General features: G+C 33.8%; 1 protein-coding gene across 1 annotated transcript in view; it reads right to left on the bottom strand.

Annotated features, from left to right (window-relative positions):
- TBCK (TBC1 domain containing kinase) overlaps positions 1 to 14,825 on the bottom strand; it is a 411,838-nt gene that overhangs the window by 299,854 nt on the left and 97,159 nt on the right. Inside the window, exons 4-5 of the mRNA XM_007948290.2 lie at positions 13,279 to 13,352; positions 1,142 to 1,283 (exon numbers count right to left, since the gene is read on the bottom strand). Of these exons, the coding sequence (XP_007946481.1) occupies positions 1,142 to 1,283; positions 13,279 to 13,352 (216 nt within the window). The remainder of the gene's footprint in view (positions 1 to 1,141; positions 1,284 to 13,278; positions 13,353 to 14,825) is intronic.

Here is a 14,825-nt window from a genome sequence, read left to right as displayed (position 1 = left end):
AAGTTCCTAGATCAAACATCAAACTGGAGGCTCTTCCTGGCTTTTGCAACCACAGCGGCTGAGGAGCTCAAGGCTAGCAGACGGTACACTGACTGTTGACTCCAACAAATGATGAATCCAAGATCTCCAGGCCGAATGGTGGACTGTTCACTGGTGGACGGTTGTAGGCAGCACAACAGAATCCCGATCCACAAAAGAATGTCTCTCTTCCCAGAATGTCCTGGGATATACTGGAAGCAGGCCACACCCCTAGGGAAACTCTCTTTCGACAGATTGGCCACTCAGAACATAGTCATCTGATCCCATCATGGGAACAACCACACCACAACAGCTCAAACCACACAGAACTGTGGTCCAGCCAAGGGGACACACAGCTCCAACTATCACAATTATTTTTTCCCAAAACTCATTCTCATCTTTTTTAATATTTAGGTATCCAGCTAAAGACTATTTTCCCTGGCCTCCCTTTTATGTGGATGTGGCCTCATAAGTAAATTATCACTTGTGAAAAGTGCACAGAGTTGATAATTGGAACTTTAAGGTCACATACCTCTAGACAGTTGTTCTCAACTCATTTCTCCCTTTTTCCTTGACTAGAATAGGTGATAAAAAGAGCAACTTTGAGAACCAGGTGTTGGGAATTGCAAAGTCATCCCTGATAGCCTGGATTTCTATATAATGTGGAACATAGCCTACATACTCACTCTGGACTGTTAGATGAAAGAGAAAAATATCTGTGTTTTCTAAGCTATTGCGTTTTTAACTCCTTTCTTTCTTTAAAACAAAAAAAGCTTAGTATTTACCCCAGATGGGTCTTTGGGGAAGACTTCATAAAAAGTCAAAGTCTTTAATGAGGTCTTAAGAACAGACTAGGATAAAAAGACCAAATAACATACAGAACAAGTGATACATTGAAAAAAAAGTATGAGCAGTTAAATATTTCTGAAGATACTGAAATAATAATGTAAATTAATTATAAACAAGTTTTTTAACAGTCAACTCAAAAACTTAAGATTTTCCCCTTGTATGTAATCAATTTACAAAGTAAAAACCCATTATTACCAAATAACATTCTTTCCAAAAACTTATTCCAATAAACACTCAATTTATTTACATTACTTTAATATTTCTTTATACATACCATACAAAGTTCAAATAAAATGATTCCAAGAGACCATACATCTGATTTTGGGCCAGAAGGCAACGGCTTTTCACTTGGTATATGATCAGTGGTTTTGAAAAGTCCTTGTGCAATTACCTCAGGTGCCAAGTATGAAGGATACCTATAAGGATATATTAAAATAATGGATGATTGCTATATACTAAAAGGGGGAAAGAAAAGGTACATTTTTACTATCAGTGTGCTAATAAGATCTATATAAAAGTTCCATGCAACTGTTGCTAAGAAGACTTCTAAATTAACCATTGTAATACAAAGTTTTATGTCTAGGAATCAAGAGTAAATTACCTATTTTCTCTTTATCCTAAACTTCTATTTAAACTATTATTATCATCTTAACTATTATTTACTTCACTTACGGTAAGGATCAAATACTACAGCCTTCAATATTTATTATACCTCAACATAAAGAAAACAAAAAACTGGACCAATAAGAAATATCATGATAAAAAGACCAAGATTGAAGTTTTCAAGGATTTCATGTTACTTAGATCCACAATCAACGTGCATGGCAGCAGTGAAGAAGCCAGATGATGGATAGCATTGGGCAAATTGGTACCAAAACCTCTTTAAAGGGTTAAAGAGCAAAGATGTCACTTTGGAGACTAAGGTGAGCCTTACCCGAGCCATGATATTTTCAACAGCCTCATATGCATGTTAAAGCCAGACAAGGAATAAGGAAGCCTGCAGAAGAATTGATGCATTTGAATTGCAATAATCTGCAGTGTAAGAGTGACACACAGACATGCAAGTTGAGCAGGTCTGAGAAAGAGAATGGGACTATAGCCATAAGTATCTATAGGTTTGGCAGCAGATATTTCTACATGCATATTTACCTATGCCACAAATATATCCATAGATATATTTTTCAAAATTAAAAATGCATTTTTTGGTACTAATGTTGACAGACAAGGAAAATAAGATATCTGTATCTATACCTACATCTACATCTATGAAACCAAACTCACTGCTGTTGAGTCCACTGGGTTTCTGAGGCTGTAAATCTTTACAGAAGTAGATTGCCCCATCATCTATCTGCAGAGCAACTGGTGGGTTTGAACCACTGACCTTCTGGTTAGCTGCCAGATGCCTTATATACTACACAACCAGAGCTCCGTGTGCGTGTATGTTGTTGTTGTTATTTGCCGTTGAGTTGGACCCAACTCATAGCGACCCCTCCTTGGGTTTCTGAGACAGTATCACTACAGAAGTAGACTGCCCAACCTTCCTTCCAAGGAGTGGCTGGTGGGTTTGAACCATCAGCCTTCTGGTTAGCAGTCAAGTGCCTTAGGCACTACGGTACCATATTATATATGTGTGTGTGTGTGTGTATGTTTATGTATATATATGTGTGTTAGACTGGGTTCTCTAGAGAAACAAAGCATTGTCAAAAATCTTTTTCCAGTCTGTGGTTTCACTTCTTCCTCTTTTAGTGAAATCTTTTGATGCACATTAGTGTCTAATTTTCATAAGTTCCAAATAATCTATTTTGTGTTCTGGTGTTTGTGCATTTTTAGTTACATTTGACAGTGTATTTAAGCCATGTGTTAGGGCCCCTAAGTTTGTCCTTATTTTTTCTTTGATGTTCTACACAGTTTATGTTTTACATTCAGGTCTTTGATCCAAGTTGAGTTCATCTTTTTATATGGTGTGAGATATGGGTCCTGTTTTATTTTACTTGTCAAAGAGACTATTTCTTCCCCCATTTAATGAGTTTTGGCTCTTTGTCAAAGATCAGTTGTCACAGGTGGACAGATTTACTTTTGAGTTCTCAATTCTGTTCCATTAATCTATGTGCCTGTCATTGTAACAGTACCAGACTGTTTTAACCACCATGGCTGTGAAGTAGATTTTGAGATTGGGGAGTGTGAGGTCTCTCACTTGGTTCTTCTTCTTTAGTAGTGCTTTTCTTATCCAGATTCCTATTCTTTTCCATATAAATTTGGTGAACAGTTTTTCTATCTCTTCAAAGAATAATCATGGAATGTGGATTGGGGTTGAATTATATCTTTAGATTTCTTTGGGTAGTTAACATTTCATGATGTTAAATCTTCCAATCCATAAGTATGATATATTCTTCCATTTATGTGGGTACCTTTTAACAGTGTTTTGTAGTTTTCCTTGTATATGTCTTTTATTTCTCTGGTTAGACTTATTCCTAAGTACTTTATCTTTTGGGTGGTTATTGTAAATGGTGTTATTTTGCTGACTTCCTTTTCAGAGTTCTCTGTTAGTGTAAAAGAAACCTACTGATTTTTTATGTTGATCTTGTATTCTGACACTGGCAAAACTTTCAATTAGTTCCAGTAATTTTCTTGCTGAGTCTTTAGGATTATCTGTGTATAGGCTCATGTTGTTGTTCATAGGTGCTGCTGAGTCAGCTCCAACTCATAGCAACCCTACGAACAACAGAATGAAACACTGCCCAGTCCTATACCATCAACACAATCCTTGCTATGCTTGACCTTATCCTCACAGGCACTGTGTCAATCCATCTAGTTGAAGGATTCTCCAGTTCACTGATCTGCTACTTTACCAAGCATAAAATCCTCTAGAGATTGATCCTTTCTGACCACATGATCAATGTAGGTAAGACAAAGTCTGGCCATTTTCATTTCTATGGAGCATTCCAGCCATCCCTTTTCCAAGACAGATTTGTTCATTCTTCTGGCAGCCCATGGTATTTTTTGTATTCTTCACCAACACCACAATTCAAATACATGAATTCTTCTTTGGTCTTTCTTATTCACTGTCCAGCTTTCACATGCATATGGCTTGAGTCAGGCACATCTTAGTCTTCAAAGTGACATCTTTGCTCATTAACACTTTAAAAACATCCTTTGCAGCTGATTTTCCCAGTGCAATACAATGTTTAATTTCTTGCTGCTGCTTCCATGGACCTTGATTGTGGATCCAAGTAAAATGAAATCCCTAACAACTTCAATCAGTCCTCCATTTATCATGATGTTGCTTAATGGTCCAGTTGTAAGGATTTTTGTTTTCCTCAAGTTTAGTTGTAATCCACGCTGAAGGCTGTAGTCTTTGATTTTCATCAGTAAATGTTTCAAGTCTTCACTTTCAGCAAGCAAGGTTGTGTCATTTTCATATCACAGGTTGTTAATGAGTCTTCCTCCCGACCTGATGTGGTGTACTTCTTCATATAGTCCAGATTATTGAATTATTTGCTGAACATACAGATTTGAATAAGTATGATGAAAGGATAGAACCCTGATGCAAACCTTTCCAGATTTAAAACCATGCAGTATTCCCTTGTCCTTTTTTGAATGCTGCTTGTTCTATGCACAGGTTTCTCATAAGCACAATTTCTATTCTGGAATTCTCATTCTTTGCTATGTTATCCATACTTGTTATGATAGAGTTGAATGCCTTGGAATAGTCAATAAAACACAGGTGAACATATTTCTGGTAGTTACTTTCAGCCAAGATTGATCTGCCATTAGCAATAATATCCCTTGTTCCATGCCTTTTTCTGTACCCAGCTTGAATTTTTGGCAGTTCACTGTCAGTACACTGCTACAATTGTTTTTAAACTATCGTCATTGACATTTTACTTGTAGCATAGTGCCTAAAGGACTTGACTGTTAATTAGAAGGTTGGCAATTCAAACCCATTAGCTACTCCTTGGAAGGAAGATTGGACAATCTACTTCCATAGTGATACTGCCTCAGAAACCCAAGGAGGTGTCACTATGAGTCAGGTCCAACTTGACGGCACAAAACAACATGATATTAATGAAATTATTTGATAATTTCCACATTCTGTCAGATTTCCTTCTTTTGGAATGGGCACAAATATGGATCTCTTCTAGTCAGTTGGCCAGGTTGCTGTCCTCCAAATTTCTTGGCATAAATAAGTTAGTGTCTCCAGTGCTACATCTGCTTGCTGAAACATCTCAATGGATATTCCATCAATTCTCGAAGACTTCTTTTGGCCAATTCCTTCAGTGCAGCTTGGATTTCTTCCTTCAATACCATTTGCTCTTGATCATATGCTCCCTCATGAAATGGTTAAACTTTTGGTTTTAGAAAACCAAAAGGAAAGAACACACTAGGCATTTCTCAAGCTGAAGAAAGAAGTGAAGAAAAAAATTCAAGCCTCAAGCTGCAATACTGAAGGATTATATGGGAAAAAACAATGAACAATGCAGAAAGCATGAAAAGAGCCATTGTACCAAAAGAACTGGTAAAGGATCATTTCATGTGCAAATAAGACAATATTACTTCTTCTTTGCCAATTTAGATGCCTTTTATTTCCATTTCTTGCCTTACTGCTCTAGCTAGGACTTAAAATACCCTATTGAAAAAGAGTGGTGTCAAGGGCACCCTTGTCTAGTACCAGTCCATAAGGAGAATTTTTTAGTCTCTCTACACTGAGAATAATGTTGGTCACTGGTTTTGTATATGTGCCCTAAATTATGTAGAGAAATTTCCCTTTTATTCCTATTTTATTGAGTATTCCTTCTCAGGAATGTGTGTTGGATTTTGTCAAATACCTTTTCTGCAATGACTGATATGATCATGTTGTTCTTGCTCCTTTATTATTATTATTATTTATGTGGTGGATTATGATGATTGATTTCTAATGCTGAACCATACTCACATACCTGGCACAAATCCCACTTGGCAATGATGGATTCTTTTTTTTTTTTTCTTTTGATATTTTGTTGGATTCCAGAAGGATTTTGTTGAGATATTTTGCATCTATATTCGTAAGAGCATAGGTATGTAATTTTCTTTTTAAGTAGTATCTTTGCCTGGCTTTGGTATCAGGGTGATGCTTGCTTCATAAAGTGAATTTGGGAGTATTCCCTCCTCTTCTATATTCTAAAACAGCTTGAGTAGAATGTGTCAGCTCTTCTCTGAATGTGTGGCAGAATTCATCAGGAAAGCCTTCTGGGCCAGGACTTTTTTTTGGTTGGGAGTTTTTTTTATGACCTGATTAGTTTCTTGTTTTCTTATGCATATGTTCAAATTTCTACCTGTCTGTGTTAGTTTAGGTAAGTAGTAGTGTGTTGCTAGAAATCTCACCATTCCGTCTAGGTTTTCAAATTTGTTGGTGTATAGCTTTTCATAAAATCTTAATATTATCCTTTTTATTTCAGTTATTTCTGTTGCAACATCGCTAATTTCACTTCATATTCATGTTATTTGCATCTTCTCCTTTTCCTAGGAGCTCTGGTAGCATAGTGCCTAAGACACTTGACTGCTAACCAGAAAGCTAGTGGTTCAAACCCACCAGCCACTCCTCAGAAGAAGATGGGGCCATCTACTTCCGTAGTGATACTGCCTCGGAAACCCAAGGAAGGATAGCTGAGTCAGGTCCGACTCAACGGCACATAACAACAACAACAACTTTCTTTCCCCTGTTAAATTTGCCATTGGCTTATCAATTTTATTAATCTTTTCAAAAGACCAGCTTCCAGTCTTATTGATTCTTTCTACTGTTTTTCTGTTCTCTGTGTCATTTATATTTCTGCTCTAATCTTTGTTACTTGTTTTCTTATATAACTATAGGCTTATGTTGCTGCTCTTTTTCTAAGTGTGAACACGTTGAGTTAAGGTGCCGATTTTGGCTCTTTCTTCCCTTTTGATGTTTGCATTTATTGATATAAATTGGCCTCTAGTACTACTTTTGCTGTGTCCCAAAGATTTTGGTATGGTGTATTTTCACTCTCATTCAATTCAAAGAATTATTTAATTTCATATCTTCTATTACTCAGTAGTTTTAAGCAGGGTATTACTCAGTTTCCACATGTTTGCTTTTTATTCTTTGATCTTCCTATTGATTTATAATTTTATAGCACTGTGATCCGGTGGCACAGTGCCTAAAGTATTTGATTGCTAATCAGAAGGTTGGTAGTTCAAACCTATCACCTGTTCTGTGGAAGGAAGATGGAGCAATTTACTTCCATACAGATTATTGCCTTTGAAACTCAATGGTGGTCGCTTTGAGTCAGGATCAACTCGATGGCAGTGGGTTTTTTTGTTTTAATGATCTGAGAAGATGCTTTGCAGTATTTTGATCTTTCTAAATTACTGAGGCTTGCTTTGTGGCCTAATATATGGTCTATTCTGGAGAAGGTTTGATGTGCACTGAAAAAGAACATATTGTTAAACAATAGTACTAATAAATACGCTTGCTTTAAACCTATAAACTTTTGGGTTGAGATTTTTCTCTCTATAATGACAGGGCAATATAGATAGATGTTAATAAAGTATTAACCTAGTCTTTATATTAAAATTTTCAATCAAGGATATTATCAAATGATTTATCAAATGATTTTCAGTGTCTCCAGAGATGATTAAATGATTTTTCACTTTTGATATGTTACTTTGTTAAATTGTATTAATAGATTTCTTAAACTCCCAATACATTGCTAGAATAAACTATACAGGATAGTATCTCTTAATGTGCTTCTGGTTTTGGTTTAAAAATATTCTATTTATGATGTTTTACATTACTATTATAAGTGACATCTGTATTTAGGCTTTTTATGTGGAATCTCTAGCAGGTTTTAAGATTAAAGTTATAATGGCTTATTAAAACAGAAATTAGAAGCATTCTATTAAAAATGTATCCTGAAATTTATATCATTCTAACTTAGTGCCTAAGGCACTTGACTGCTAACCAGAAGGCTGGTGGTTCAAACCCACCAGCCACTCCTTGGAAGGAAGGTTGGGCAATCTACTTCCGTAGTGATACTGACTCAGAAACCCAAGGAGGGGTTGCTATGAGTCAGGCCTGACTCAATGGCACATAACAACAACAACAAAGACACTTTTCTGAGGCAAAGCAACTTTTTCTACACTTCTATTATTGGCCTATTTAGATATAAAAGTTCTCATTAGGAGTCAGCTTTGGCAATTTATAATTTTCTCCCATATCATCTATTTTATCTTAGTTCTCAAATTTGCATAAAGTTAAGCAAAATAGTCTAAATAGATTCACCAAATATTCTCTGATTCTCTGGGTATTTTTCTATTACTACGTATTATTATATATAATCCCATTCTCTCCTAATTAGGTCAACTAAGTTTTTTTTTTTTTTTTTTTAACTTCCTCTTCTCTCAGTACTTTACTATATTTAGGTTAGAGGTCTTATGGAAACATGATATAGGTTAATTCTAGTGTGTTTCATTGAAGATAAATATTTGCATTATCTCCCATAGGGTTATTCAATAGTAAATGTTAACGAGAAGCATGCTATTATAGAAAAAATTTTCCAACCAGACAAAAACTCTTCTAATATCTGCTATATCCTAAATTCATATGTATAAACAGTTTTATTTAATAATAAAAGAGAATATTTATTAAGACTATTCTATAAAATGTGATGAATTCCAAACTTTAATTTTCTGATAAATTCATTATATGAATAATCTCATCATATCTTAGTCCACCTGCTGAGAGAGAAATATTCCCTTCTCTCTGTGAATTCTTATAGTATTTTATCTGTATTCTTCATGTGGGTCTCTAATGAGTATAAGACACTCATTTTACATGTTCTACATTTTATGTAATATACTATACATGATATATTTTATATGTTTTATATACTGTATAATATATAAACATTTAGCCTCCTGTCTGAAAAACAGTAGAAAATCACCTCCAGGACATTGGTTATTCATTTTTATAACTCCTCACCAACTACTAATGTGACGTAAATGTAAGGTATGTTCACTATAATTTTGTTTTAAAAAAATAATCCTCTATAAAAAAAATGCCTGTTAGACCTGTCTTACAGATTTCTGATGACACAGTGCCTTGCCTGAGGTGTTTGACTCGCTAACCAGAAGATTGCCTGTTCAAACCCACCAACTGCTCCACAGAAGGAAGATGGGGCAAGATCTACCATAAAAATTTGCCATCTTGGAAACCTAATGGGGGAGTCATTATGAGTGGAAACCAATTTGATGGCAGTGGTTTTTTTTTTTTTTTTTTTTTGGTTTTAAACCTGCCTATAGTGGCTAAGGGAGCTCTGGTAGCATAGTGGCTAAGACACTTGCCTGCTAACAGATGGCTGGTGGTTCAAACCCACCAGCCACTCCTCAGAAGGAAGGTTGGGCAATCCTACTTCCGTAGTGATACTGCCTCGGAAACCCAAGGAGGGGTCGCTATGAGTCGGGGCCCGACTCGACGGCAAACAACAACAACAATAGTGCCTAAGGCACTTGACTTCTAACCAGGAGGTTGGCAGTTCAAACCCACCAGCCACTCCTCCAAAGGAAGGTTGGGCAATCCTACTTCTGTAGTGATAACTGCCTCGGAAACCCAAGGAGGGGTCGCTATGAGTCGGGGCCGACTCGACGGCAAATAACAACAACAACATAGACAATTTAGGGAGCTCTGGTAGCACAGTGCTTAAGGCACTTGACTGCTAAGCAGAAGGCTGGCAGTTCAAACCCACCAGCCACTCCTCGGATGGAAGGTTGGGCAATCTACTTCTGTAGTGATACTGCCTCGGCAACCCAAGAAGGGGTGGCTATGAGTCGGGTCTGACTCGACAGCACATAACAACATAGACAATTTAAGAAGCAGGTAGTACGTAAGAATCAGGCATATTGGTAACTGCTAAACTTGAATCCTACTGCTTAGAAATGAAACAAATGAAAAACAAAATAAAACAACTTTTGAAGAAAATTGAAAAAAAATGAGTGGAATTCTGCTCTACTTATTATATATAGACATATGCTTTTCTCATTTATTTTTTTCAGTGATACAAAATAATTTAATAATTAGGAGACAATCCTTATGCCATCCTCTAACAATGACTGTAATCAAAATATGTTGCTGTTGTTGTTATACTTACCTATATATAGCATCTAAGGAGCTCTGGTAGCACAGTGCCTAAGGCATCTGACTGCTAACCAAAAGGTTGGTGGTTCAAACCCACCAGCCACTCCATGGAAGCAAGACTGGGCAATCTACTTCCATAAAGATTAACCTCTTCAGAAACCCAATGTGGTTTGCTGAGTGAGAATCAACTCAACAACAGCAGGGTTTTTTTTTTTTTTTTTCAATGCAACATCTACAAAAAGTAGGCAGTCAAATAATAATTCTACTTCTCTTCCTCTCTTTTCTCTGAAGCCATGCCCTTAACTATGACTGCCAGTGCTTCTGATTTACATGTAAAGTACAAGTCAATGAAGTCAGGAAATGTAAGTTTAAAGTCATACAAAAGAGTTAATTTTTATTCCTTTGTCATTTTAATGAAATAATCATGATGATATCAATATGCTCTTTTAACTTACTCATATATTTCTCTCAAAAACAAATTTTTATTATGTCATTTCAGCCTAAGAAGAGCATAATGCTCTTGTTTTTAATGAATGTGTGAAATCTCTGGATATAGCTGGAATCTAGTAGAAAAAGCACTGGACTTGATGTTTTAATACTTGTGTTCTAATTCTAGCCCTACTACATATTATATATGTGATTTGCATTTTTTACCTGTAAAACAGGAATTAATAATGAATACCTCACAAAACAGTTATGAATAATAGTAAATGCATAAAGGTGCTTTATAAAAATGGAAAATGTGGTACAAATTCAACATTGAAAATATCTTTATCATCACCATGATATATCCACAAAGCAAAGTGTTCAATTTTAATATGCATTTCCAGCACATCTAAACTAAAAGTGACAGCATTGTAGTGAAAACTCAAGCAACATTATAGGTAAATTATTTTATCAAAAATTCTGGTCGTGATCTCTAGAAGCACAGAGTGGTCCTGCTCCAAATTTCTAGTTTCCCTTTTAATCAAGGACAGAAACAAATAAAAATAACAATCCCTAGGACTGTTCTTTAATGTAGATAATCTTTTTTCAACAATGCTCTCTTCTTGTATTTTAACACTCAAAGACAATCACTAGAACTTTCTGTGAGTATGACTGGTGAGGTAAATAAATATAAGGGAGTTTTCAGCATCTGTCTGATGTTTTAACAAGGTATTAAGCTACTGGCCAGCTGAAATGAATGTCCAATTTCTAACTCTTTGGAATATTTTGAAACAGATGTTAGCATTTTACTTTGTTGTTCCTTAATATTTGACTTCTGAATCAACTGCAAGCTTCTTCTGGTATAAATATTTTCTTTCATGCCTTAGCTGTTTGATCACTTTATTTTTCCTGGGTAATGTTTCACATTTTGCTCTTTGATACTCTCTGTTAAGACTCTTGGATCTAAGACTTCAAAGTAAGCTAGACTAAAAGGTAAAACAAGACCAACGCTATCTAAGCATTTTGAATTTAAGTGTACTTCTTCAGATTGCTTGATGTGCTTTAAGAAAAGCCACCTCCTTCTATTCAATACTAGAACCTAAAGCATTTGAAGTAGAAATTGAAAACAAAATAATTCTTTACTAATTCTGTTAAGTATATGTAATTTTTTTTCACATTATGTTTTTGAATTGTCTCAAAAACAAATCGATTTAGACAAAAGGAAGCAGCAGTAGTTGCTTCAAAAGGCAATTACCACATATAATTGGTATAAATGATGAAGATGCTTGAGTTTTACTATGAATTTATTACTTTCAAAAAGGAATTTTAAACAAATAGAAAATGTAAACTATCCTTACAAAACATTGCTTTATGTCTGTGAGAAGAATTAATTTCTTGCTTATGACTACAAATATTTGACACAGGAAACTGTAAGATAATAAATTGATGTACCTTATTAAATAGTTCATAAAAATAAAAATTTCTCATTATACAGTAAGTTTCTTAAGGATGGGAACCTATCTTACTCATTTTGTATATCCATCACCTAGATAATAACATGTTCAATAAAATGTATTTTGAATGAATAAATGAAGGAATGAATAAAAGATTTATTTTAATAGATTACCTTATCTAAGAAACCTACAATCTAAGTTATAAAGATAAAAAGGTAAATATAAATAAGGCTTTTTTATGTAGTGTTTTTGGTTTGTTTATATCTTATTAAGTTTATAAACCAAGTTCTGATTAAAAAAAAAAAGAAAACTCCATTATGCCATGGCACAATTCTCAGTAATGGTATGATAGAAATGACTTTAGCAAACCCAAAGAGCAATGAATACTGATAAAAAGAACCACAGAACAATGGAAAATATTTTAATATTGTGTCAATATTAATTTCCTGGTTTTGATCATTGTACTCTAGTTATGTAAGAGAATTTTCTATTTTATAAATGAAAATAAAAGCATGTAGGGGTAAAGTGTGGTCATGTACACCTATTACTCTTATAAGATCGAAAAAATATGTTTTATACACATATATAAACACAGTCACAGAAAAAAAAGAGAAAGAGATAAACAAATGTAGTGAAAAGGAGAATCTGAATGAAAGGAACACAGGCATTCTTTGTACTATTTTTATAATGAGAATGCATCACAGTTATGTAAAAATGAAACACACACACACACACACACAGAGAACTATATTATTTAAACATTTAAAAAACCAACACCCAATAAATGTAACACAGAAATCCATCTCAAAGACACCCATTTGGATACAAGATGAAAAATTTCTGTTCTTTTCTTGGAAACCAATATACATCTGGAATTCCTTATCAGAAGTAATCAAATGAACTCCTCCAAATTTATATATAGATTTGCAGGTACAGAATTTATGCCATTACCTCTGATACCTACTATAACTCAACTTGAGTCAATATATTATTAGGTCTTAACACAGGAAATTAATCTTAAAAACTTAGACTAGAAAATACATCAGAGTGATTTTTCTGTCTCTTGATGCACACTGTTATTTTATGAGAAATGATGAAGTTTCTTACTTTAAACATATCTAACTCTGAATAAAATACAATTAATTAGTAAGCGCTATAAAATGAAGATAATAAATACTTTATTAGTCTATCTGCCAATTCAATGAAGTATCAGTATCAGAGATCTCTACGATGCTGGAAAAAAACTCATTGCTACTCTTTCAAAAAAAAATAAACTGGCAATTATGATGTATTAAAGAAAAGCTGTCTTTTTAAAATCAAAGAGCAACAAAAATATATACTCTATTAAAAATTACAAAGTTAAATACAGAACTCAGAATAAAGAAACCATATGCTTACCCTATTGGGAAATCAACATCATCACCATGAGCTGTCATGTGATAAAGTCCAAATTTAGCCAATTTAATATGCCCCTACAATAAAAGGAGAAAAAGCAGTATTATACATTATGTTATTATATATCTATATCTATATAAAATATTAACATTACTAGGAACAAAAATTATCATTATATATTTTATAAGAACACAATTATATAAACATTAAGAATTATATTTTAACTTACCATAATTTTATCACAAGCTATCTGCCAATGTTTAATATACTGTGTATAGGTAGATAGATAGTTGTGTGCTGTTGAATTGATTCTGACTCACAGAGACTCTGTCTATAGGATAGAGTTGAACTGTTCCATTGGGTTTCCTAGGCTGTAATATTTAAAGGGGAGATCTCAGGTCTTTTCTCTTCCAGAGCCATGGGTTGATTCAAACCTCTGACCTGTCATTAAACAAATGAGCACTTAACTCATGCTATGTCACCAGGGCTCCATATGCATGGATGTATGTATGTATATGTATCTATAGTGTGTATATGAGTATATCTCAAAATAACAAATTACATTTTCTTAAAAATTTTGGCTGTTTATATTATCCAAGGCTTTAAGATAAATTGAAAATGTTCTCATTTTTCTTGAATCCTTGGTTAGAATGTTTTCTAGTAATTTCCATTTCCACAAAATAATTTTTTTTTCCAGGAAGTTACAAGTTCATTCCTAATGTAATAATTTAATCCTGACACAGGAGTTCTTAACTTGAAAAGACTGGTTCAAAATCATCAAGAAATTGGTGAATCTTCTGGATTTCCAACAATTTTTACTACTGTTTAATATAAATTTTATAGTTTTTTAAACTTTCCTACTTTTACATGGTTATAGCTTAAAAAAATTAAGTTAATTTTAAGTTTAGGTTTGTTTCTTTTCTTCCCAACTATTTTATTTTCCAGAATTAGAAAATGATGATATTTTAAAACAATTTAGATTGGTTATGGCAATGATATGCCATTGTCATAAATATGAAATTAATAAGAATCATTTTCTCTTTTGTGATTTTTAATACCACACATTTGTGTTAAAAGACTGGAACATAATCAGAGAAAAGAGATAATCTTACTGAAATAGAAAAAAGTTTCCAAGAAATTTTCAAAATCTTTTTATTACTTATCAAAAGAAATGAAACTATGATTATTCTTGAAATTACACAAAAATTACACAAAAGGGTTATATGTTGTTGTTGTTATTGATGCATAGTTTCTTATTAATCTTCCATAAGATTTCCAAATAAAGAGGCAGCACTCCAATATAAAAGGTAGGTATTAACAGCTGGTATATAAAGATAAATGGGAAAGAAAAGAGGGAAGAAGAATAAAAAAGAGAAAACATAATACAGTTAAGTTTATAAGAATAACATTCTATATAAATATTCTGAAAAGTTTATATAAAACAAAAGTAAACTCAAAGAGAGGGGCTTGGGAAGCCACAAGGCACACCTTTTAAAAAACAATAAAAAAAACAATTTGAGAGAAAGAAAAAAAAATTAGAAAATGAGTAT

This window comes from Orycteropus afer, unplaced genomic scaffold (assembly GCF_000298275.1).
Source record: "Orycteropus afer afer isolate SDZICR_OR568_19922 unplaced genomic scaffold, OryAfe1.0 scaffold00211, whole genome shotgun sequence".
NCBI lineage: Eukaryota > Metazoa > Chordata > Mammalia > Tubulidentata > Orycteropodidae > Orycteropus > Orycteropus afer.
This window is presented reverse-complemented; position numbering and strand designations above follow the sequence as displayed.